Here is a 25,478-nt window from a genome sequence, read left to right as displayed (position 1 = left end):
TCAGGGAATCCAGGAGGTGGAATGAGGAAAAAACATTCCAGGTATGAGGGATAGCTAGTAAAAATGCCTAAGTTTGGGAGATTGATTTGTTTTAGAAACATCAAAAAGAACAGTGTAAGTGAATCAAAGAGTAGGGTTAGGTTGATTGTAAATTTGATCCTGGAGGTGATGAGTCACTAGAGGTATTTCAGAAGTGGGGATGTGTATGTGTGTGTGACATAGTTGGGGAGTGTGATATAGTTGGACCTATACTTTAATTGGGTGAGTGAAAGATGGATTGGAATGGGGAGAGACTTAAGGTAGATATATATATCAATAAATCAGACTATTATAGTGGTTCAGGTGTTAGAAGAGGAAGGCTTGCACTAGGGTGATAGTGATATTGGAGGAGAGAAGCAGATATATTTGAAAGATATTAATTACAAAATTAATTACAATAATTACAAATATTAATTACAAAATGACATTGATAGGCCTTGTCAACAAATTGCAAGCCAGTACAAGCATGAAAAATTAACCTAAATTGTGAGCTTGAGAGACTGGGAAGAGGACGGTGCCCTTGATAGTACCAGGAAAATTAGAAAGAAGGAGGAATTTTTGGGAAAAGATAATGACTTGAGTTTTGTTGAATATAAAATGTTTATGGGACATCAAGTTTAAATATCTAATAAGTATTTAGAGATGCAAAAATGGAAGTTGGCAGAGATTAAAACTAGATAAACAGATCTGAGGAGCATCAACATAGAGGTGACAACTGAATCTGTAAAGTAAAAAAGAGTAGATGGAAAAGAAAAGAAGACCCAGGACTTCCCCATCTAGAATTAGTAGGCACGACCTGCATAAACATCCAGCAAAGAAGATAGAGAAAAAGTAGTCTGAAAGGTAGAAGAAGCAGAAAATATTAGTATCTTGAAAACCTAGAAAGAAAAGAATATCAAGGAGGAAAAAGTGATCAACAATGTCAAAGACTGCAGAGAGAAGGAGAAGAATGAGAACTGAAAAAAGGCAATAAATGTTTGAATATATTCAATCAATGAATCAATGAATATTCAAATATTCAAATAATTGAATATAAAGTCTGTAAAAATATAATGGTATGGGACAGGATTATAAAAGTATCTTTTAAAAGAGCAAAAAAGTGGATAAAAATTATGAAAAGTTTGGTGAGTAACAGATTAAACCAAAATATTTTAATAACATTTAAGGAAACTAGAAGGATTTATTTTATGTGTTGCTATTAATTTTAATAAATTAACTTCAGAATATTATTTTCTTTCAGGATATTACTCTGGAGAAGTAGATAGAGCTAGAGAAATTCCATTAGAAATAACAAAAAAGTTGACTGAAATATGTTGGAATTAACATACTAAGACATACTCAGAACTTAGAGAAAACAATCTTTGAAGAAATAAAGCAAGATATAATTGGAGGGATAGTCTTTGTTCATGGCTAAATTTCACCAATAATAATAACAACAATAATGGTAATAGCCTTTTTATAATGTTTTAAAGTTTGCAAAGTGCTTTACATATATTATCTCATATAATACTCAAGATAATATTGTGAGGTAGGTGCTATTATTATCCCCATTTACAGATGAGGAAATTGAAGCTGAAAGAGTCACATAGGGTCATATAGCTAGAAGGTGTCAGAGAAAGAATTTGAATTCAAGTCTTCTTGAATACAAGTCTAATGCTATCTAGCTGTCTCAATATAATAAAAATCATGATACTTCCTAAATTAATTTATAGATTTTGGATCATAGATTCAGAATTTCATTGGATCTGAGAAACCATGTAATCCAACCATTTTCTTTTACAAATGAGACATCAAGTACCCAACAGGTAAGTTGACTATAGTCACATTAGTAGTAAAAGGTCAGCACTGAGGTTACCAAGTTTTTAAATTCAATATAAAGTGACTTTGGTAGTTTGATTATTATGGCTTTGCAATGCCATAATAATCAAACTACCAAAGTCACTTTATAAACAAGGCAAAATTATAATAAAATTCATTTAGAGGAACACACAGTCAAGAATTCTGAAGGAAATAATGAGAAGAAAAAACAGTGAAGGGTTTAGCATTACCAAACCACAAACTATATGATAAAGTCATAATCATTAAAGCCATTTGGATAAAAAATATAAAAAGAAAAATTGAGCAAAACAAAGAGCAAATAATTGGAAAGCAACTGAACTGATTGTGGCACTGTGAAATGAACCATTCCTTTGGGAAAACAATTTGGAATTATACTAGAAAAGTGACTAATCCTTTGACCTGGTGATGTCCCTTTTGGGCAGATACTCTAAGAAGGTCAAAGTCAGAAGAAAAGTACAATTATTATCTCTCTTCTCCTAACACTATCATGGTTTAATAATTGTCCAAGAAAAAAATGACAAGAAGTATGTTTCCAACATACTGGGTTCGCAATGATAGCAAAATGTCTGAAGAAATTATGATCTACTAACGTATTACTAATGTAATAATAATAGTAATGGAATATTGCTATGACTTTTAAGAAATGACAAATATGAAGAATTCAGAAATGCTTGAGAATATTTTTGTGAGTTCATGCAAAGGTAAGTAAGCTAAATCAAAAGAGCAACTTACACAATTATCAACAATATAATGAAAAACAATTTTGTAAGATACGAACACTCAAGATATCAAATTCAATGACTAATTATGACTTCAGAGGACTGATGGCAAAACAGACTTCCATGTTTTTAGCAGAGAGATAATAGACTATAAATAAAGAGCTATACCTTGTCAGATATAGTCAGTATATTGACTTCTTCATACCCACATTTTTATAAGAAAAGAGGGAGATCATTATAAAGTGATGGTTACATAAAAGTCAATAAGTCATTAAAAAATAAAACTAAAGAAGCAGGAAGAAAATGAAAAGATTTTAAAAATGGAAAAGATCTCTTCAGATTTTCATTAATGATAGTGGTACCACCATGTGTTGACTCTAATTTAATGGTTACTTATATACTACATGAGGAGATAGAAATTGCAATAAAGAAAATAAATCTGAGAAAAGCAACTGGACTAGAAAAAGTATACATAGTAGAGTTTCATGCTGGAGGTAATACAATTTTGGGGGCTTTAAAGGATCAATTCTCAAATATCTGAGAGGAAAATACTAAATGCTTAGGAAAAAAAAATTGAGGACCTCATTACTACTGAAAAAAAGGATGATCCAGAAAACATCTTTATGATATTGAAAACATACAACTGGCTTCATCACTTCCTGGCAAATAGAGGGAGAAAAAAATTAAAATGATGTTAGATTTTATATTTTGAAGGCTCAAAAATCACTGCAGATGGTGTCTGTGGCATGAAATAAAAAGATACTTGCTCCTTGGAAGGAAAACTATGGCAAAACTAGACAAAGTTAAAAAACATAGACATCACTGACAAAGTTATTGCTTTTCCAGTAACAATGGATGTCTGTAAGAGTTGAACCACAAGGAAAGCTGAACACTACAAAATTGATGCTTTCAAATCATGGTGCTGGAAGAGAGCTTTTGGATAACAAAGAGGTCAAATCTATTAATACTTAAATAAATTAATCCAGACTATTCTTTGGAAGGATTAATATTAAAGTCTGGCTGTGTAAGAAGAAAACAGGACTCACTGGAAAAGACTGATGCTGCAAAAGATTGAAGGTAAAAAAGGAGAAGAGGATGAGATTGATAGTGTCACAGAAGTAATAAACATGAGCTTATATAGACATTGGAAGATATTGGAAGACAAAAAGACCTGGTATGTTGGGGTCCACAGGGTCAGAAAGAATCAGAAACAATTAAAAGGCAGAACAACAACAAAAACATAACAGATCATATATAATCATACAATTTACTGACAAACATGGTGAGTACAAAAACCTACTGTGATTATGGCTTATTGACTTAAAAAAAATCTAATTATAAAGACTATGCTGCCACTTTAAATACTTTTCTCCGGCAAGGTGCATTCCTTGCTTATGTCAAAATTATATAAGATTCAGTGAAAGATGTATCAAGTTAACAAATGCTTATTAAGCACTTTTATGCCAGGCATTATGCCAAGTACTGGGATTACAAATACAAACAAAAAAAAATAACAGGACCTCCTCTCAATAAGCAGACACCACACAGAGCAGACATTGGTAGAAAACATCACATTAAAAGAATTTGAAAGAGGAAGGAGCAAGATACTTAGTGTAAGAGATGATGGAGAAACCTGGTGAGAAATGAAGAGATTATTGGTCTTCCTCAAGGAAAAGTTCTGGGAGGAGCTCTGAGACTAAGAGTGCTTATAAGGTACAAACTCCAGAGGTGAAGGATTCTTTTAGGATGAAGAGAAGTATAAAACAGGGAGATATACACTTGCCAGAAGTTTATGCTATTGGTAGGGGACATCCAGGACTCAGACTACATGGATAAGTAGATCTGTTCCATCAGTATTACTTCATTGGAGTAATAATAACAGCTGGAATTTACACCATGACTAAGATTTGGGAAATATTTTATATGTGTTCTTTCATTTGCACATTTAAAGGATATGTGTCAAGGTTGTTGGCCTTCATTCTCAAAGAGGACCAAAATAACATCAATATGTTAGAGTTAAATTGCAGTGTGTCTGACATGGCTGATCAGACTAATATGAGCTCAGAATGTTCTGCAGCAGATCAGACACAAACAGAAGCTATGAAAATTTGGGGTGGATTCTCTGATTTTGTGTATCTCATGTTTCTTCTGAGCTACTTCAATTTTGCGTTGCTCACAGAGTATAGTACCTTCTCTGATAAAGGCACCCCATATTGGTTGGTCCTGTGTCACTGTCTCCCATGTCGCGCAATCAATTCAAAAGTTCTTCAGAGAGATTTTGAGAGTATCCTTGTATTGAGGTTTCTGACCACTATTTGAGTGGTTACGCTGTATGAGTTCTCCATAAAACAGTCTTTTTGGCAAGCATACAGCTGGCATTTGAACAATATGCCCAGCCCAATGGAGTTGTGCTCTCTGCAGGAGAGTTGGAATGCTTGGCAGTTTAGTTTGAGAAAGGAATTCAGTATTTTGTATCTTATCCATTAGGTGATCTTCAGATGCTTTCTAAGATCATTCAAATGTAAGCAATTCAATTCATGGCAGGGTGCTGATATACCCCTGTCAAGGTTCCATGGGCATGCAGCAATGAAATCAGAATGACAGCTCTGTAGACATTTAGTTTGATAGTTAGTCGAATATCTCTCCTCTCCCATATTTTCCTTCAGAGTTTCCCAAACTCTGAACTAGCTCTGGGAATGTGTATTTCAACTTCATTATCAATGTGGACACCCCTGGAAAATATACTGCCAAGATAAGTGAACTTAACCACAGTATTCAAAACTTCTCTATTTGCTGTAACTGATGGTTCCACATATGGATGATGAGGTGCTGGCTGATTTTTCTTGGCCTGTGTTTTCTTGGTGTTAATTGTTGGTCCAAAATTAGCACAAGCAGCAAGAGAATTGATCCATACATCTCAGTTTTGGAGGCTGAATTGAGCGCATGATCACTTGCAAACAAAAAAACCATCCACAAAAACTTCCTCCACTTTAGTTTTGTCTTGTAGCCCTTTCAAGTTGAAGAATTTACCATGTGGGCAGTAGCTGACCTTGAAGTCATGTTCATCCTCATTGAAGACATTTGACGACATGGCTTTAAAACATCATGTTAAAAATCATGGGAACAAGCATACAGTTTTGTTTCGCTCCATTGGTGACTGAGAAAGTATGAGACCATCATCCATTGTCCAGATTCCTGGAAAAGATACCATCATGAAATTGAAATAGATGCTGTATATGAAGAGAGAGGGAGATTGCATATATGATTTCACTAATAAAAGGATATGTGTCAGAGGTGAGACAAACCCAGATCTCCTTCAAAGCCAAGAGGCACACAGGCACACCTCATTTTATTGCACTTTGCAAATATTATACTTTTTACAAATTGAAGGTTTGTGGAAACTCTGTCAAGCAAGTCTATCAGTGCCATTTTTTTACAACAGCATGTGCTCACATCATGTCAATGTGTCACATTTTAATAAATCTAGAAGTATTTCAAAATTTTTCATCATTATATCTGTAAGGTGATCTGTAATCAATGATCTCTAATGTTACTATTATAATTATTTTGGGGTATTACAACCCATGTCCATAACTAATGGTGAATTTAATCAACAAATATATATGTGTTCTGATTGCTTCACCAACTGACTGCTTCCTTGTCTCTTTTCCTGTCCTCAGGACTTCCTGTTTCTTGAGACATAACAATATTGAAATTAGGCTAATTAATAACTCTACAATGACCCGTAAGTAATCAAGTGAAAGGAAGGGTCAATCAGTGTGACAAACTTCCTTGTCATCTTATTTTAAGAAATTGCCAAAGCCTCCCTAATTTTCAGCTACCACTACTCTGATTGATCAGCAGCCAACACTAAAGCAAGATCATACACCAGAAAATTGATTACAACTTGCTGAAAGCTCAAGTGATGGTTAGCATTTTTTAAACAATAAAGTATTTTTTAAAGACATAATAGTATTACACATTTAATAGTCTACAGTATGGTATAAACATAATTTTCATATGTACTGGGAAAGGTAAAAATTCACAAATTGCTCTGTTGTGAATTGGCTTTACTGTGATGGTCTTAAGCCAACTTTGCAATTTCTTGAAGGTATGCCTTCTTAAAAATTGAATCATAGGAGAAAATCAAGCTTGATTACATTTGGCAAATTACACAATGTTTTAATAAGCTCAAGTTTGTCTCTGAAACAAAGGGCCTCCTCTTTTAACACAAATTTTTTTACAGTGATGCTATTCAAATATGAGTCATATACCAGTCTCCAAGGAATTAAAGTTACAGATATTACCTAAAGGCCAATGCAGAAATGATATACAATTGAGGTGAGTAGCCTCCAGAATGTTGTCAGAGATTTTTGCCACAAAAGTGGCATAAAAGATGCCTTCAAACAGATTATGATCAGAAAATGAGCTATTCTGGTTATATAGAGAGAATGAGAGTATTACTGATTGATAACCTATAAGTTTCGTGGGTATCCAGGCAATGTCAAAAGATCTCCTGTCCTTTATAATGGAGTGGGTGTGTGTCAATGGATAAAGGATAAGAAGACATTGTGGATTGTGATTTTCACTATTGGAGATTCACTTTTCATTGATAAGATCATAGATAAATTAGAGCACTGATGATTGTGATTATTGGAGGTAGGAATAAATGTTGCCTAATTTAAAATGTCAGTCATAGTTGGCTCTACTTATATATATGGACACTTACCTCTAAAACCCCTTAGTCTAAGAGGGGCACAAACACATGGTCAGTAGGCAGATGTAGAAGGGACACAGAATCTCAATTAGAAGAAATAGCAAAAGTAATTTAGATCAATCTTAATCTGAACACAAATATCCTGTAATATCTCTACTTGTAGACTTCTAATTTTGAGCAACTCACTGTCCTTCAAGGCAGGCCATACCCCTAAGTTCCAGTTGTTAGCTTCCTTACTTCATGATTAAAGCTAGATTCAAAGGAGTTCCAATTATTCAGTAATGAAGCGAGTCATCTACACCCAGAGAGAAGACTATGGAAAATAAGTGTGGACCACAACATAGCATTTCCACTCTTTTTGTTATTGTTCACATGGCATTTTTATTTTCCTTCTCAGGTTTTTTCTTTCTTTCTAGATCTGATTTTTCTTGTGCAGCAAGATAACTGTATAAATATGTTGGATTTTTGATATATTTAACATGTATTGGATTACCTGGCATCTAGGAGAGGGAGTGGGGGGAAGGAGGGGAAAATTTGGAACAGAAAGTTTTGCAAGGGTCAGTATTGAAAAATTACCCATGCATATGCTTTGTAAATAAAAAGCTATAATAATAATAAAAAAAGACTAAATCTAGTTTTCTGCATCTTCTACCCTTATCTTTTGGGTTTACTCTCTAAGGAAAATCTTTCACATGATGGCTCTTCAAATATTGAAAGACATTAAGATATGCTCTGTGTCTATTTATTTTAATTTTATCATTTTTAATGTTATAAATTTAATAAATTATTTAATAATTATTTATTTGATGTTAATATTATTAGTAATTTATTATATTTAAAAAAATAAAATTAGTAAATATCAACAAACAGGAACATTTCAAAATGCAAAAAATAACAAAAAAAGGAGGGTAGAAAGTGTGAATTGCTATGTGTAGTTTTTTCCTTTTCCACTAAGAACAACTTATAGTTTTGTTTTCATTTTTTTTGGTAATATATAGATTTAGTATGATAGTTAACAACACTGTTCTGATTGTCCCCTTGTAAAGGAATTTCTATACTCTTCTGTTTATCTTTTTAATGATTCATTGATACTTCCCCTACCAAGTCTTATTTTCTGACTTGACTTCCAGAAGAACACTTCCAGAGTAGAAGTTGTGAATATTAGAATGTACCGGGAAGTACTAATCATGGAAAGACCAGGGGAAAAGGAATACTGAAGAAGGCCTACCATCATAGGTTAGGCAATGGATAGCCTGAGTCAGCATTCTTTTTAAAAAACAAATCTGTAATGATTTCCTGGAGAAAAGAGGGAGGGTGATGTTGAATTTCAGGAACTACTAGAATAGCAAAGAGCTGATGTTGCATGATATCTCATGATGGAGGTCAGAAGATGTGTCTTCTGAAGCTACCTTTACAACATTCCAATGACTTACTTCTATTCCTGAAGTCATTAATTATCTGTACAACTCACCTAAATTGTTCACCAGTAAAGAATAAAAGTACTCATATGATATGAATTGTCTCTGGAGTCTGGAGAAATGGGTTTGTGTGGTTGAACTAGGGGTAGGATTCAGAAAAAGGGAGCTGACTGTTGGCTTATGTCTTTGGTATTTGAATGCAAGATGGGTTCACTCTGGTGAAGATGGATATAAAGGTATCTAGACATCTAGAAAGACAGACAGATATGGGTGAATAGATGGATGGATGGATGGTGGGTAGGTGGGTGGATAAATAGAGCAGATAAATAGTATTAAGCACCTACATGTGCCAGCCACTGTGCTAAGTACTGGGGATATAAAAACCAAAAATCATGATAGTGTCTGCCCTCAAAAAGCTTATATTCTAAGGGTAGAAGACAAAACATGAAAGGGAACTTGAAAGGGGTGGGGGGAGGGAGGAGTCATGACCCTGTGTGGGGGAAATGTCTCAGGCAAGAAAGAGAAAGATTCTAGAGTGAGTCTAGAGAGAGTTAGAGTGGGTGGATCTTTTTAACTAACTGGTCAGGAACAGCTCTGCTTTTCCTATTACCCCTCCTCTAATTCCCAGGAAACTAGATAATTGAGGTGAGAGGACAAGAAGAAAAAGTCAACACTGCCAATTGTGGTCAGATACCTTCTTTCCATCTTCCATTCTACAATAACATTATATTCTTACATTCTCCTTTGGAGAACCTAGTAAACGACTCAGCTACAAGATGGTTCTACTCTTTCTACAATTTTTCTCTCTGTTCTTAGGGTCTACTTATCTGGCATACACAATAATGAACTAGGGTTGATCTGATTTCACCACAAATCTCAATTTAAAAAAATTTTTAAATTTATTTTTTTCTGGTTATATATGTACATTCATTTTAAAAACCACATTTTCTTATGAATTATATTGGGAGAGAAAATTCAGAACAAAAGGGAAAAACCACAAATGAAAAAGAAACAAGAAAAAGGAGGAAAAAGTGAACATAGCATATGTCGATTTATATTTAGGGTCCATAGTTCTCTCTGGATACAGATGGCATTTTTCATCCAAAGTTTATTGGGATTGCTTTGGATCACTGAACCACTAAGAGGAACTAAGTCTGTCAGAGTTATCATTCATTGTACACTATTGCTGTTACTGTGTACAATGTATTCTTGGTTCTGCTTGATTTGGTCAGCATCACTTTATGTAAGTCTTTCCAGGCCTTTCTAAAATCAGCTTGTTTATTTTTATAGAAAAATAATATTCCATTACTTTCAAATACTATAACTTATTCAGCCATTCCCCAATTAACTGACATATACACATTTTTCAGTTATTTACCACTAAAAAAGAGCTGTTAACAAACATTTTGGGGTATATGGGTCCATTTTCTTCTTTTGTGATTTCCTTTGGAGACAGATTCAATAGTGACATTGCTAGATCAAAGGGTACACACAGTTTGATAGCCCTTTGAGCATAGTTCCAAATTACTCTCCAAAATGGTTGGATTATTTCACAACTCCACCAGCAATGCATTAATGTCCTAGTTTTCTCTCCAACTTTTATCAATATCTTTTCCTATCATTTTAGCCAATCTGAAAGGTATGAGGTAGTACTTCAGAGTTGTTTTAATTTGCATTTCTTTACTCAAAGTGCCCAAATTCTAATTTTACTACTTACTAGCCATCTACCACTTATTAACTATGGAATTTGAGCAAACTTCTTTGTAAAAAACAATATAAAGAGAGTTATGTTTGTAGTCAGAAGACCTAGATTTGTGTCCCAGTTCTGCGGTATACTACCTATGTGATTTTGGAAAAGTCACTTGATCTTAGTTTCCTCATCTATAAAATGATTAGATTGAATTGCATGATCTACAAAATTCCTTTCATTTTTAGTATTCTATGATCACTTTCTTGTCTCTCTACATTCCCTGGATTATCCCAAACCATAAGGTTCAGGACAGTGGGAAATGGAAAAGTTGCTGAGGGAGTTATAATTTCTGATCCCTAACTTTATGGCCAGGTAGAGTCAAGGAAAAAAAACCCAATCCTATAATACCCATTTGAAGAGGGAGAACAGAAACTAAGACAAAGATAAAGAAAAAAGCACTGGCTGAGAAAAATGAGATAAACTAGAAGGGGAGGGGAATCTGGAAGAGGAACACCTGTCCCTGTCCTCAGAGAGTTCTCCATCTAGTAGAGGAAATGGGACATGAATTCAGGGGAAAAAAGCCAACATTTATTAAGTTCCTATTATATATAAGTCACAGAGAAACAAAGGCAGAGTAGATGGTCCTCAGTAGTGGGGGAATAAGATGAAAGTTGAACTGGGTGGGGGGTTAATAAGGGAAGGTTTCCTGGAGTTTGGATCAGAATTGGGATGGAGATTTATAAGGAGGGAAGATGGGAAGAATATCCTATGCCTGACAAGGGAAGACTAGCTTGTGTGGCGATTCAGAAGTGGGAAGTATTGTGGTGATGCTGGTGATAGGAGGAAGGGAGAAATTCCTCACAGAGTGCTCAGGATCTGTGTTGGGAAATCAAGGAGATGAGAAGAATAAATCTCAGGAAAGTAGAGAGGTTCAGAAGCCCAAGCTGAGGTGTTAATTCTAAAGATTACTAGAAATGCGTGTTATATATCTCCTTAGTATTTTTCATTTTCTTCTTTATCTTATTATTGGTGTTCACATTTTATCTCTTCATTATTCTTCACTACTTCATTATTCTGTTCACAAACATTTATTTTTGAATTCCTAGGATAATGCCATGAACATGGTAGAGTTATACAACTAGTTTAGCAATGTTAGTTAAAGCTCATGTCCTTTTGTGAGGAACTGGATCCTGGGTTTGGAGCTACTCACAACCTCATGCTGTCCAGGATTAGGGATATGACAAAGAACCTCAAAATAGTCCTATAGTTGGGAAGGGAAGAAAGAGAAATAGCCAGAGTCATAACTTTTTCCTTCTCAGAAGCTAATGAAGGGATTGCTTTACTATCTCAAAGTGTAAAAGTCCTTCAGTGCTAAGTCATGAAGTAAAATAATAAAGGGAATTCCTACAAATGTTCCCTTAAACCCCCCAGTAATATTGATTTTTGGTTGATCTGCACTAAGTTCTTCCTTCAGTTTTATCTAGGCCAAGACTTCTTTCTTTTTTTTTAAATTTCTTTTCTTTCTTTTTATTTTGAGGCAATTGAGGACTTGCTCAGGGTCATATAGGGCTAGTGCTCTATCCATTTGCCCTAAATCAGATTTCTTAAATTCCCTAAGGTGAGGGTTGTCCAGGAAGGATCCTAAATCTATTTAAGTGCAGAAAGTCCTTTAGAAGACCATTATGACCTTTCCATCAAGGGGTGAAATGTGATGAATAAAAAAAAAAATCTGGTAAACTTTGCCATTGTAGGTTGCCAATTTTTTCTTAAAATGTTTTCTTTTCCTTAAAAGGTTCTCTTTTGCACATAATAGCTCCAGAGTATTAAAACTCAAGTCATTGTATATTATAATGTGTTGGTATCTTATGCCCCTTACTCTTTTGCTCCTTGGTATCAGGGGCTGCATTTTACAGAAAATGATTTTATTTTCTTTGTACCTTACACAATCTGTATATAGTAAGCCCTTAATAAATTGTTGTTGAATAAATGAAGAGACTTTTTAAAGAGCTATGTTGCCTTTCAATAGCTGTTTGCCACCCTGAAACCACTCTCCTCTTTCCTTGACCTCCAACAAAACTTCCCAGGATCATGGTTATCTTTTCTCTGTTTTTATTTTCTAGATTTGACTTTCTGTAGCTAAATCTAAACCAGGTCAGACTGACAAGTGGTACCTAATTAGAGTTTTTTGGCCTATAAAACACCTTACTCCCTAGGAATACTAATGTCTGAGAATTTGTATGTTCCTGAGACTGGGGCAGAAGATCCTTAAAGTTTTAATTTGGTATCTAATTTGCTCTTATCCCAGAAGGAGTGTAGCAGAAATGACACTCAATATGGAGTCAGAGAACCTGAAGTTGAATCTCAGCTTTGTTCCTTGTTACATGTGATGTTGAGTAATCATTTCTGTTCTTCAGTCTCCTCTTCTTCGAGGAAGTCAGACTAGATGATCTTTTATAATCCTAAAATCCATACTAGTGCTCCTACCAGTAACATTCTCTGGTTCCAGAGAAGATTGCATTCACACTGGACATCACGTAGATGAGAAACCATAAGAAAGCCATACATTTCAATGCCAAAATTTGGCTTCCCAAGTTTATTGGATAAGCATAAGACAATATGCATTGAGAAGGATCTGGGGCAGGTTAGCTATGCCCTGTATTCAAACCCCTTTATTCCTAAGGGGTTCAGAATTCAAGAAAGGACTGTGAGATCTATTTCCCTATTTCAGATCAAGGGTGGAAAAGGATGGGAGTTTGGTGTAGTTTCAGAACATGAGGTAGGAAAACAGCTGTTTTAGAGGCTGAGATCTGGGAATAGGTGGGAGAGGGTAGGGTAGTGAATAGGGCATATCTGGAGCTGATGGAAAGGATGTTTGACTCTCTCTAGCATCTTCCACAGCTGGTGTTGAGGGTTCCACAGGGCACACAGGTTCCAGTGCTCACTACCAGGTTCCCACTGCAAGAGGCACCACAGACACTGCCAGTGATGGGTCGAGAGCCGGACTGGCAAATGTCACCACAACTGACACCACCTCGGGAGCTACTCACACCTGCAGAAGTAAGAGAGTAGAAAGAAGAGGATTCAGGGCAAGATCACAGTTTCTAGCTCTCAACTCTGAGTCAGACCAGTTATTTCTCAGCTCAGACAATTCTGGGAAGGGTTTCTCTAATTTGATCAGAACCAGTAGCTGGTTCCTTGATGTTGCTTTGTTTCAGTGTCTTTTCATTTTTCTATCTGGACAGTTCTTCCTGAGGCTAATCCTAGTCTCACCCATGACTTACTTGGTCTCCTATGGCACTTCAGAGCATCTTCCCACCCTCCCAGGTAAGAAGTCCCCCCTGCTGTCTAACCTCAACTCTTCCTTTAAGAATCAAAATTACTTACAGACATTCACAGCACCAACACCTTCACAAAGCCTGAAAAGAAAAGAATGAAGGAGAGAAGAGATGTCAGGATAGAATCTTATCTCACTAAATTTCAGTTGACAAATTTTCAGGAATGGGGAAATGAATGAATGAAGATAGAGATAGGACTGGGGTACATGGGTACACCTAGTGGAAAGAGCCCTGGATCTGTGGGTTAGGCTGAAGTCTATTTTTTATAATATCTTTTTTATTTTTCCAAATACAAAGATAGTTTTCATCAATCACTTTTGCAAAACCTTGTCTTCCAAATTTTTCTCCCTTTCTTCCCCTCAAGATATCGAGAAATCTAATATAGGTTAATTGTGTGCAATTCTTCTAAACAAATTTCCATTATGTCATGCTGCACAAGAAAAACCAGATGAAAAGGTTTAAAAAACTGAGCAAATAAACAACAACAAAAACACTATGCTGTGATCCACATTCCATCCCCATAGTTCTCTTTCTGGATGCAGAAGGCTCTTTCCATCTCAAGTCTATTAGAATTGGCTTGAATCACCTCATTATTGGAAAGAGCCAAGTCCATCACAGTTGATAATTGCATAACCTTATTGTTGCTGTGTATAATGTTCTCCTGCTTTTACTCATTTCACTTGGCATCACTTCAAGTAAGGCTTTCCAGGCTTTTCTGAAATCAGCCTAGACTCGAGTCTTGACATTGCTTTTTACTATTTGGGGGCTGTTGGGCAAATAAATCACTTAACCTTCTTAGATGTCTAAAAATTAGATTTAGAATTAGAATCCTCTCTGTCCAATACTTGGGAATTCCTTGGAATTTCTCTTGGAACTTGTCTAGGGGTGCCTACCTGTATTCCTCGCCCTCCAGCAGCCGTTTGTAGGTAGCAATCTCGATGTCCAGACCCAGCTTAGAGTTCATGACTTCCTGGTACTCTTTCAGCAGACATGCCATGTCCTGCTTGGCCTTCTGTAGGGCACCCTCCAGTTCAGCCAGCTTGCAGCGGGCATCATTGAGGGCAGTCTCTCCCTGTTGTTCAGATTGTGTCACAGCAGCCTCCAGCTTGGAATTCTGGTGGGGGTGGTCATGGTGTCATAGGTTGAGTGTGAAAAGAAAATTATTAAACTGTCTTGAACTCATGAATTACAGATTTTATAGTGCTAGCAGAGACAACCTAAGTGACCCCCCACCCCCCTGGGGTGCCTACATAGGATTCTTCCAAGAAAGAAGGTTTTTTAGGGTCTGGTGTCCTAGAACATCTGTCCATAGTAAAGTCCAGCCTTCTGTTTTTGGAGAAAGCTTTAAGGACACCTAACTTGAATTCCTCTAGTTTTAATTGAACACATTTCTGGTGGTGGAGAGACAGAAGGGCCATGTTGTGTCCTTACCTGGCACTTAGCATTCTCCACTTCTGCAGTCAGTCTCTGGATCATACGGTTCAGCTCATTGATCTCCTCCTTGGTCCTGCGCAGAGTCTCCCCATGGCGGATCACTGTGGCTTTCATTTCCTCACACTATGGGAGGCAGGGAGATTATGAGTGTCACTGCATTCATGCCCTTGCCAGAACTAGAGAAGGCATCTGTGCTACTTCAAATACCCCCAAGGAAGATTACAAGTCTGTGTCCATCCTGACATCTACTCACCATGCAGCGAATTCCTCTCACTGCACTTTCTGGAGCATGAGGGAGCCAGACTCACTCACCTTGCTGCGGTACCAGGACTCAGCCTCAGCCCGGCTGCGGCTGGCGATGTCATCGTACTGAGCCTTGATCTCAGCAATGACACAGTCCATGTTGAGGTCTCGGCTGTTGTCCATCTTCACCACCACGGAGGTGTCTGAGATGTGGGTATGGAGGATTCGGATCTCCTATAAAGTGGATAAGAAGAAGAGAGGATGAAAAATTCATCTGGACTTCGTTCTCATATCCAGACTGCTTTTGTCTGTTGGAAGCAAAAAGGACCTATATCTGGAGGTAATGTTCCCTGTGAAATAATGTAACATTCTTTGTAGAATGAAAACTTTCTTCAGGTCCAATAACATTTACTAACAATTAGCTCATTGTAGAGCTTGTATAGTTCCAATTATTCCTGGAAAAGTCTCCCTGTGAAACAATGTAATATTCTTTATAGAATGAAAACTTTTTTTTTCAGGTCAACTAACATTCGCTAGCAAGTATCTCCATTATGGATCTTGTATAATCCCAATTATTTCTAGGCTGTTTTCTAGACTTAGCCTGTTTTCCATTTGGCCCGGTATTCATGGATCCATCTTGACCTTTTCTCAGCCCCAAAGAATTAGGAAGGGCAACAAATGTCAGATGAATCACATTAGCCTTCCCTAAACACAACAGAATTGCTCTGGGGATTTTCCATGGCATGAGGTTATACATTCTACTGCTCCTATTTGCCAATACTGAGAAAGGAAAGTTAGCTCTAGCTCAAAGAAAATGTTCTGCTGGTCTCACTGCTCAATGCCACAGGGGAAGTGTTCTCAGTTGACCCCAGACTCTTCTTTGCTAGATCCAGAGAATGAAACCCTCTTGCCCTTCGCCACTTTCCATTTCCACCTATTATTTCAAACCTGCTTAACTGCCATGGCTGGGATATGAAATGTCCATAGTCAGGGGAAAGGAAACTAGAGAGGAAAGAAAGAGAAAGAAAAGAAACTAGAGAGGGAAGGAAAAAAAGAAGTGGAAGATTGAGACTTGGAGAAACAGAGAGAATAAGGATAGAGGAAGTAAAATAGGGAGGGAAAGGGGTAGAGGATCAGTAATAGTGCTGAGAAGAAGATAGTAGAGAGCACAGTAAGAAGCAGTGGGATGTCTATCACTTAAACATCAAAACATTCTCTTGGGCTGCCAAGCCCTCTACTACAATAATGCTCTAGATTCCATGACCCTTAATGCCAGGTCTTCCTCACCTCCTCATACAGGGCTCTCAAGAAGTTGATTTCTTCTATCAGTGCCTCAACATTGGCCTCCAGGTCTGACTTCCGTAGGTAGGCAGAGTCTACCTCCTGTTGAGAGATTGGAGGGGAGATCACTGAGCAAAGTCCATCTACTTTTTAGATCAGAAAGATGGATGTGGGTCACTGGCCCCTAGAGGCTGGTAGAGGATGGGTGCAGGAAGGATCAGCTTCCCAACTGTGGTTCTCAGCCACTCACCTTTTTCAGTACCACAAATTCATTCTCGGCTGTAGCCCGAAGAGCAACTTCTTCCTCGTACCTAAGATGAGAGAGAAGAGGCCCAGGCCTTGTCTGAACATATCTCAAAAAATGCCTTTAAGTCATCTAGATAGGTGAGACCAGTCTTCAGAAGACTGATGCCTCAGTCTCCCAAGACACTTCCCTTCTCTCCCAGAATTGTGGTTCATAAGGAGCTATTGAGCTTGGATGATTCCCAGTGCAGCTTTTTCTTTTGGATAAGCCATAGAACCACAGGGTAGAGAGTGGTTTGTAAGGGAGAGAGAAGCAAGAGACCAAAAAAAAAAAAAGTACATAAGGACCGTAGCCCTGGGAGTTTTTTGTCTACACCCAGTCAATCACAAAAGTTTGCTTATTTCTCCATTCCCCAGGGAGCTGCTTCTCTGGAAGCAAAATTCTATGATTCCCCCACAGGACCACAGTCCTAGTAAAATCTGGATTAAATATTTGGGAATTACAAGTTGATTTAGAATAGCATTCTCATAAGATACTAGCAAATTTTCTTAAACACTCACTTCTTCTTGTAGCCCTCCAGCACTTCCTGCACATGGTTGAGCTCAGATGCCAGGCGCCCACTGTCAGCCTCCACACACTCCAGTTCCCGCTTCAGGGTCTCAATGTATCCTTGGAACAGGGGCTCCAGGTTGCTCTCACAGCATTTCCGGTTCTGATAGAATTGCCACTTGGTCTCCAGAAGCTTGTTCTGCTGCTCTAGGAACCGCACCTATGATGTCAATGGCAAAAAGTCTGAGATCTGCTTGGGGAAGTTGCTCTGTACAATTGCATCCATGGTAAGGAAAGAGCTATTGATCTGATGTTAGAGGATCTGAGTTCAAATTGCCTCTGTAGACTAAGGTAACTCCTTAAGCATCTCAGGGCATCAGCCACTTCAGATAAGAAATGAGAAAGCTAGCTTAATGTTTCTTCTGTATATAAAGCTTATGGCATTCTTAGAAGTTATAGAATGTAATAGTAGCTAACATTTATATAGCATTTTAGATTTGCATAATGCCTTGTATCTCATTTGATTCTCAAAACAACCTATGGAGTAGTTGCTATTAGTATTTCTACTGAGGCTGAGGGGAGAAAAGTCAGTGACCCAGAGTCATCCAGCCAGAAAACTCTGAGGCAAGATTTGAATGCAAGTACAACACTTTATTCATTACACCATCTTATGGTTGTCAAGAACACTTATTAAGTACCTACTGCATACAAGGGGCAGTATGGTTGTTGGGCATCACATGGTCCTTGCTGCCTAGAAACTTGCAACTCAATGAGGGGACAAGGTAGGCACACAAATTAATATGGTACATGGCAAAATGTGACAGGCACAAAGATTCAGATAAAGGATTCAAAGGAGTTAAGGAGGGAAAGATTTTCTATTGGGAACACATGAAAAGAATTCCTAGAGAAAGTGGTAGCTGAACTGAGACTTGGAAAAAAAAAGAGAAAGATTTCAACAGGTGGAGACGTACATACATTTTTTTTTTCATGTACATCATAGGCATGAGGAATTGGTGCCCAGGACTGCTGGAGATGGAAGAAGCCAGAATAAGATTGGGGAATCATTCTGAATCTATTCTGGCTGGAGTATAGAATATATAAAACGGAATTGTGATGGAGTAAAGATCAAAAGGTGAGATAGATTGATACATCACTTAGGAATGATATAATAATAACCCCCAGGCTATCTGGCCAAGGGAATGATTTAGTACAGACCCTAGGTTATCTTAACTCAGGAATGATGTTTTTCTTGCTTTAGGCTATCTTGCTTTAGTTTACTTCGTACAACCAGGAGGCCAACTCTAAAAGATTGTTGACTGTCAGCTCTCAGTCTGTTAGCCAGTGACAATAGGATGCTTGAGCTAATGAGCATCAATAAAAAGGTACCGAAGTTATTGCAGGTGCAGAACAAAATTGTAAACCTTCCACTTGACCTTGTGATGTTTCAGACCTAAAAACATCCCCCCCCAAGATTCCCCTACTTCAAGCTCTGCCCAGGCAACTATAGGTAGGACACTTGCTCATAAAGTAAGAACTTGACCACTCTTTAACTCCAGCTGTAAACTATAAAATGAGCATATCAGTGACAGGAGGCACCTGGTTTCGCTCACCTTTTCCTATAAATTTACCTACTTGCACCTTGCTCTTTGCTGTCTTCCTCTTTTGGAATTTATCTCATTTTAATTGGCGCTGTGATTATAATAAACTTTTCTCCTTTAATTTGCAACTGAAAATTCTTTTGAGACATCGTGCAACATCAATTTGGAACCCTAACATTTTGAGGTCCCTTTTGAACTTTAAAAATTTGGGGGTATCCTTCACCCTATCAAGATAATGCCAAATTATGGCACTTCTCAAATACTGGAATATGGAGTTTGTATTTTACTCTTTAGGCAATGGGAAGTCATGGAAGGTTTTTGAACAGAAGTAATATGGTCAGACCTGTGCTGGCTGGTCTATAAAGTATGAGTTACAGACTTTATATTCCTCCAACAAGACCCTCAATCGCCTGACTCCAGGAATTTTCTCTAGCTGTTCCCATGCCTTTAATTCTCTCCTTAATCAGTCCTACCTCCCAATTTCCCTGGCTTCCTTCAATCCCCAGAGAAAAACCTATTTCCAGGGGCAGCTACGTGGTGCAATGGATAGCTCTGAAGTCAAAAGGATCTGAGTTCAAAAGTGACTTCAAACACTTAACACTTCTAGCTGTGTGACCCTGGGCAAGATACTTAATCCCAATTGCCTCAGTGCACACACACAAAAAAAGTTTATCCCTGAACCCCTTAATGCCAATGTGCTCCCTCTCAGATCATCAAGTTATCCTACATTATTTGTACTTCCTACATAGTTGTTTGCATATTGTCTCCTGTCATTAGTCTGCAAGCTTATTGAGACCAAGGACTTTTTTTTTTGCATTTCTTGCATTTCTTTTGCATTCCTAGTGCTTAGCAGAATGCCTAGCACACTGTAGGTAATTAATAAATGCTTATTGACTTGTTATTGAGAGGAAAAGAGGAGAGACGATGATAATACTAACCAGGGGCTCTCAACAAGATATGATGCAACCACATGAGTAGAAAGGCAAAAAGGAGTTTAGGAAATACTGACAAGGAAGGGGGCAGTTTAGAGTAATGAGAAGCATATTGTGGGATTAGAAGACCTGACTTTGAGAAGAAGGTCTACAAAGTCTGATTCTAACTGTCTGATCCTGAGCAGACTTCTCCCTGTGCCTTAGTTTACTCATCTGTAAAATGGTTACATTAGGGTTTGCTGCACAGATTGCCTCACTGGCTTGTTGTGAGGAAGATGATCTGTCATCTCTAAAGCTCTATTAAATGGAATTTATTATCGAGTCAGATTCAACAAAACACAACTCTCAGGGGTGGGGGTGGGGAGGAGAAGGAGCAACTCTGTTGGTTTTTTTTTTTTTCATCTTTGGGTGTCCAGAATTCAGCTCAGAGTTGACATAATGCTGTTCAATTAAACCAACAAGTAAACTTCCTCCCATGCCCATGCCAGAAAGGTGAATAATAAGGCTGAATAATGAACAAAGTGTTCGGTTGTTTCATAATAATGCAATTAGAATCAGTAGCCATTGAATGGGAGTGTTGAAAGGGACATCAAAGATAATTCTGCCCAACCCCTTCATTTGACATAGCTGGAAAGGGAGACTCAGAGGGGCTGGGCACATGCCTTAGGTCACACAGCACTTCTTGGAAGAACTGCAACCTAGTTCTCTAGACTCCCAGTCCACTACGTTTTATAACCATAGACTATAGAACCTAAAAGCAATTCAATAATACCATCTCCTCCCCTTGCTCCAGACAGAATTTCATTTAAATTGTTGAATACATAGAAATCTCAGAGAAAGGATTCACAACGACCCATTACCTCATTTAATGAACCTCCCTTCTTTCCTTTTGTCTTTTCTAAAATCTTCATGTTGCAGTTTTGGGAATGGCAGTCCTTTCCTTTCTAGCATGAAATTCAATATGATTCAGGAAAAGGCAGTCAAGGAAGACAAGGTATAAAAGAAAGAATTCTCCACAGTGGCTGAATGAGAACTGAAATGTGTAATAGAGACCTGGGTTAGAATCTCCACTCAGCTACTTAAACAACTGTGTGGGCAAGTCATTCTCAGCTAGATGGTCTGAGTGCTGGTTTGAGCAATCAACAATCTGAATTCAAGTCCCATCTCAGACAATTCCTAGCTGTGTGATCCTGAGAGCGAATCCTTTAATCTCGATCTTAGTTTCCTCAAATGTAAAATCAGGATAATAAAAGTATCTACCAGCCAGGGTTGTAGGGAAAATCAAATGAAATAATATTTCTATAGTACTTTATCAAACTTTTAAGCCTTATGTAAATGTTAACTAGTGTCTCACTTTTCTGGTACTCAATTTCCTCAGCTATAAAATGAAGGACAGATTATCCTCCCCATTCTGGTTTGGCTAAAGACACTTGGACCAAACACTTTCTTTGATACACATTTTTATGCTAGAAGGTAAGTGGTACCTTTCTTAAAGAGAGTTTTGGGGAATATCCCAAGGTCATGAATCAAAGTTCTATTCCATAGGAACACTATAGCCACTGGTTCTGTTGTTGTTTAGTCATTTCTATCTTTCCATGACTCCATGAACCATAGCATGCCTATAATGTCCATTTTTTTTTTTAGCAAAGATTTTTTTATCAAAGGTTTATCATTTCCTTCTGCCACTCATTTTATAGATGAGGAAACTGAGACAAACAGGTCCCAGTTTTTCTAGCCCTGAGGCCAGATTTTAACTCGGGTCTTTTTGCCTATCCACTGAGCCAATTTAGCTGTCTCCTAGGTTGCCACTAAACTCCACTTCCAAACTTACAGAAGATTAAAAATAGCAGGTTCCAATTCCAGGCTAAAAATGACCACCACCAGGAACCTGAAGTCCAGCAGAGTAGATAGAAAAGTAGGAGGACCATCTTGACTAGTTTATATCTGGTTCAGAATACATAGTGCTCTCTCTCTCTCTCTCTCTCTCTCTCTCTCTCTCTCTTTTCTCTGTATATATATATATATATATATATATATATATATGTATGTATATATATACACATACATATATATATAAAACACACACACACATACACACACACACACACACACACACACACATTCAACTTCTCTATGAAGAGCTCCAGAAATGGGAAACTCATTATTTCTCAAAGACCAATAACTCAGCTTTGGAATAGATTACTCCTAGAAAGTTTGTCACAGTGGAAATATGTCCCTAATCAACTTCTACCAATCACTCCTTATTCTATTTTCTGGGGTCAAAAAAAAAAAAAACAAGTTTAATCTGTCCTTCCCATATCAATCTCTATCTAGGCTCATAGGCTTATAAACCTAGTGCTGAAAGGAATTGCTAGTCTAGTCCAACCCCTTATTTTAATAGATGAAGAATCTGAGACACAGAGAGTAAAGTAACACATCCTCCCAGCTCACCCCTGTTCATTCTTTTCTTCTTCAAACTAAATATTTCTGATTCTCAACCACAAATCACAGAACAGAACATACTCTGCAGGTCTTCAGACTTCTTAGCATCCTAACTCCATTTCTCTCTTTCTTTGTCTCCACTAAGGCATTGAGATGTAGTATTCTGTCCAGTTGGGCCTAAGGCTGTTCTGGTCTTCCATCTATGTTTGTATCTTAGTATCATAGATTGATCAAATGAAGAAATGGGCACAGAAAGGGTGAGTATTTCATCTGGGAATTCTAAGTTTCTAAGCAAGGGGTTTAATTCAGGTTTTTTCTGACTTGAAGTCCAAGTCCCTATCCATTGTACCACTGTACACCACCTGCTCAATTATATTTCACTCTTTTGCAACCAGACTAAAAGATGTCCCAAGAGTAGCAAGGTCTTCCTTTAATGTCCCATACATAGGGTACTTGAGAAACCATGGGACTATGACACTCACCTTGTCGATGAAGGCTGCGAATTTGCTGTTCAGGCACTTAATCTGTTCCTTCTCCTCGTGCTTCACACACTGGGCATTGGGATCGACCTCCAAGTTGAGGGGGGTCAGGAGGCTCTCATTGACAGACACAGTGGTGATGCAGGGGGGGCTGGGTCCACACACTCCGCCAGAGCGGTAGCCAAAGCTACGGCCGCAGGAGCCAGCCCTGTAGCCCCCACAGATGCTGCGGCTGCCAAAGCCGGACAGTCCCCTGTAGCAGGACACTCCTCGGTAGGGAGCAGCGCTGATGCAGCAGCGGTCACCCATCCTGGGCACAAAGGCTGACATGCAACTAAAATTTCTGGGGCGGAATCCACAGCCCACTGTGCTGATTCCACAAGTCATAGTGAAGGTGACAGGAGGCGGTGGTGCAAGTGAATGAGATTCCAGCAGATACTTCTGGGATCTGGGTAGTGGCTCTGCCTTTTTATTTGCCAGGGGGAGCTGCATTAAAGGGGGCAGCAAAAAGCTGATGATAGGTGTATTTTATTGGCTTGGCATCATTCCTGTCTTCTTAAGAAGAGACTTAGCTTGCCTCTCTGCTATAGCTGTGTCAACAATCAGTGTTCATCGACCCACAGATCCCATTTCATCTTCAAAGCCTTTATAAGCTTCTCCCCTTCCCAGTCACACTTTCCCTTCTCAAGTGCAAAAGGCAAAAGGTTTCCTTGTAGTTGGCAGTTGTAGTTGGCTCCCCCACACCCTTCCCCCTTCTTCTCTCTTCTCTCCATTACTAGGATCAATATCCCCCTTCATCTAGGAATAAGATCCATAAGGAGGAAAAATGGATATTTTTGCTCTTCTTTTGGGTGGGAAAAAATGTAAATGGTGATTTAACCTCCTACGGAGGGACTTAGACTTCTTTGGGGAGAACATTCCTTCTTGTTTGGGTCCCATAACTAAAAAATCAAGTTTAGGCTCTTCTGCTAAATCCTTGCTCCACTGGCTCACCATAATGAGGGAGTGAACTTGGATTCTTCAGGGCTTTGGTGAAACAGAAGGGTGTCACAGGGCCTTGAGAAACTGATTATTCCTCTTTTTCCTCCCCCAGTTAAGGGAAATACAGGATAAGAGGATATAGTGAAATATACAGGAAATACACAGATAAGAGGATATAGGGAAATATATATGGAAATACACAGATAAGAGAATATAGTGATGGAAGGAATCTTAGAGATTGTTTTGCAGAGTCATTAATTTTTTTAATGGCAGCCCAGAGGACTTAAATGATTTGACTAAAGGCACATATATAGATAAGCAATAGAAGTGACCAAATATAGGTAGAGATTCTCAGAGTTATTTTCCAGGGTCACTTCAGTCAACTGGTCCTCTGAATCCAATTATCTTTATGGCCCAAGGGAGGAGCAAGCTTTGATACTCAGACAATGGAAGCGTGCCTTGAGGTTTTTCTTTTGTCATCAGAGCTTCTCTTTCTTGAGTGGCTGAGCCTATAAATTCCTCCCCAATAAACCTCCTCTGGCTTATGTCTCTTTTGCCTCCTGTACATTTTGGGTTATTGCTGACTGCTGGCTTTCCTAGACCAGTCATTGTCAAGTTCCTGTTGTCCTTTGGACCGAAAATACTTCACCATGCATCCTGTTTAGGCATTGGCAGCCATCTGGCTTTATCCCTAAACTCTGGCTCTCTCTCATCCCTCTTATGATTAGAGTTTCCCCAGATGAATGGAGGAATGAGTGGGAGGGCTTGGGAAAGAGAAACCCTTCACAATATTTTGTGAATCCTGAAAGGCTTTAGATGCAAACTTAAAGACCAGGTAAGAAACCTAAGAGGAATGGAGTCTCCCTACCTTTCTTCCTTGGGATCTCCATGTTGACTTCCCAAGGACTTTGAGTCAGGGTCCTTGAAGACCCAGGCATCATATTGTGTAGATGTAAAGATATGGAGAAGCAAAGAGAAGGATGTGTCACATGGAAATGTAGATTCATAATAATGCCTACTGAATAACTAATATGATTTTGCATCTGCCCCCATTTTGAAGAATTATTTTATGGGACAATGGGCATAAAATTTCAGCTTTCTTAAATTCCCAGATCTTTCTGGGATTGTGTTAAAAATATAAATATGCCCTAAAACTCAGGAGACAAAATCCAAGAAAACAAAAGCTTGCACAAACAAACAAGATGAACTGCAGATAACAATCCAAGGGGGTATATCTATGTCATGGATATCATTTGGTGGAATAAAATCCTTGCCAAGAATGTAGCTCAAGAATAGTATTCAAAAGCACAGGATGAATAAGAATGAGATAGATTGGGGTGGAGGTTAAATAACATTTTATTTTATTTTTTTTTGTTTTTTAATTTTATTTTATTACATATGTTTAAAGTTTTTATCATAGCTTTTTATTTTCAAAATAAATGTAAAGATAATTTTCAGCATTTATCCTTGCAAAACCTTGTCTTCCAAATTTTTCTCTCTCCTGTCCTTTCCCTACTCTAAATAGCAAGTAATCCAAT

The 25,478-nt window shown here is 38.0% G+C and overlaps 1 protein-coding gene across 1 annotated transcript; it reads right to left on the bottom strand.

The window, feature by feature from the left end:
• Positions 1–12,986: 12,986 nt before the first annotated feature.
• Positions 12,987–23,387, bottom strand: LOC100915269 (keratin, type II cuticular Hb3). Its single transcript, XM_003772221.3, has 9 exons — positions 22,963–23,387; positions 17,520–17,728; positions 16,966–17,026; positions 16,722–16,817; positions 15,504–15,668; positions 15,189–15,314; positions 14,651–14,871; positions 13,807–13,838; positions 12,987–13,471 (listed from the first exon to the last, which is right to left on the bottom strand). Exons 1-9 carry the CDS (start codon positions 23,344–23,346, stop codon positions 13,305–13,307), a joined length of 1,461 nt encoding a protein of 486 aa, XP_003772269.2. The 5' UTR covers positions 23,347–23,387; the 3' UTR covers positions 12,987–13,304.
• Positions 23,388–25,478: the final 2,091 nt, after the last annotated feature.

This window comes from Sarcophilus harrisii, chromosome 5 (genome assembly GCF_902635505.1).
Source record: "Sarcophilus harrisii chromosome 5, mSarHar1.11, whole genome shotgun sequence".
NCBI lineage: Eukaryota > Metazoa > Chordata > Mammalia > Dasyuromorphia > Dasyuridae > Sarcophilus > Sarcophilus harrisii.
This window is presented reverse-complemented; position numbering and strand designations above follow the sequence as displayed.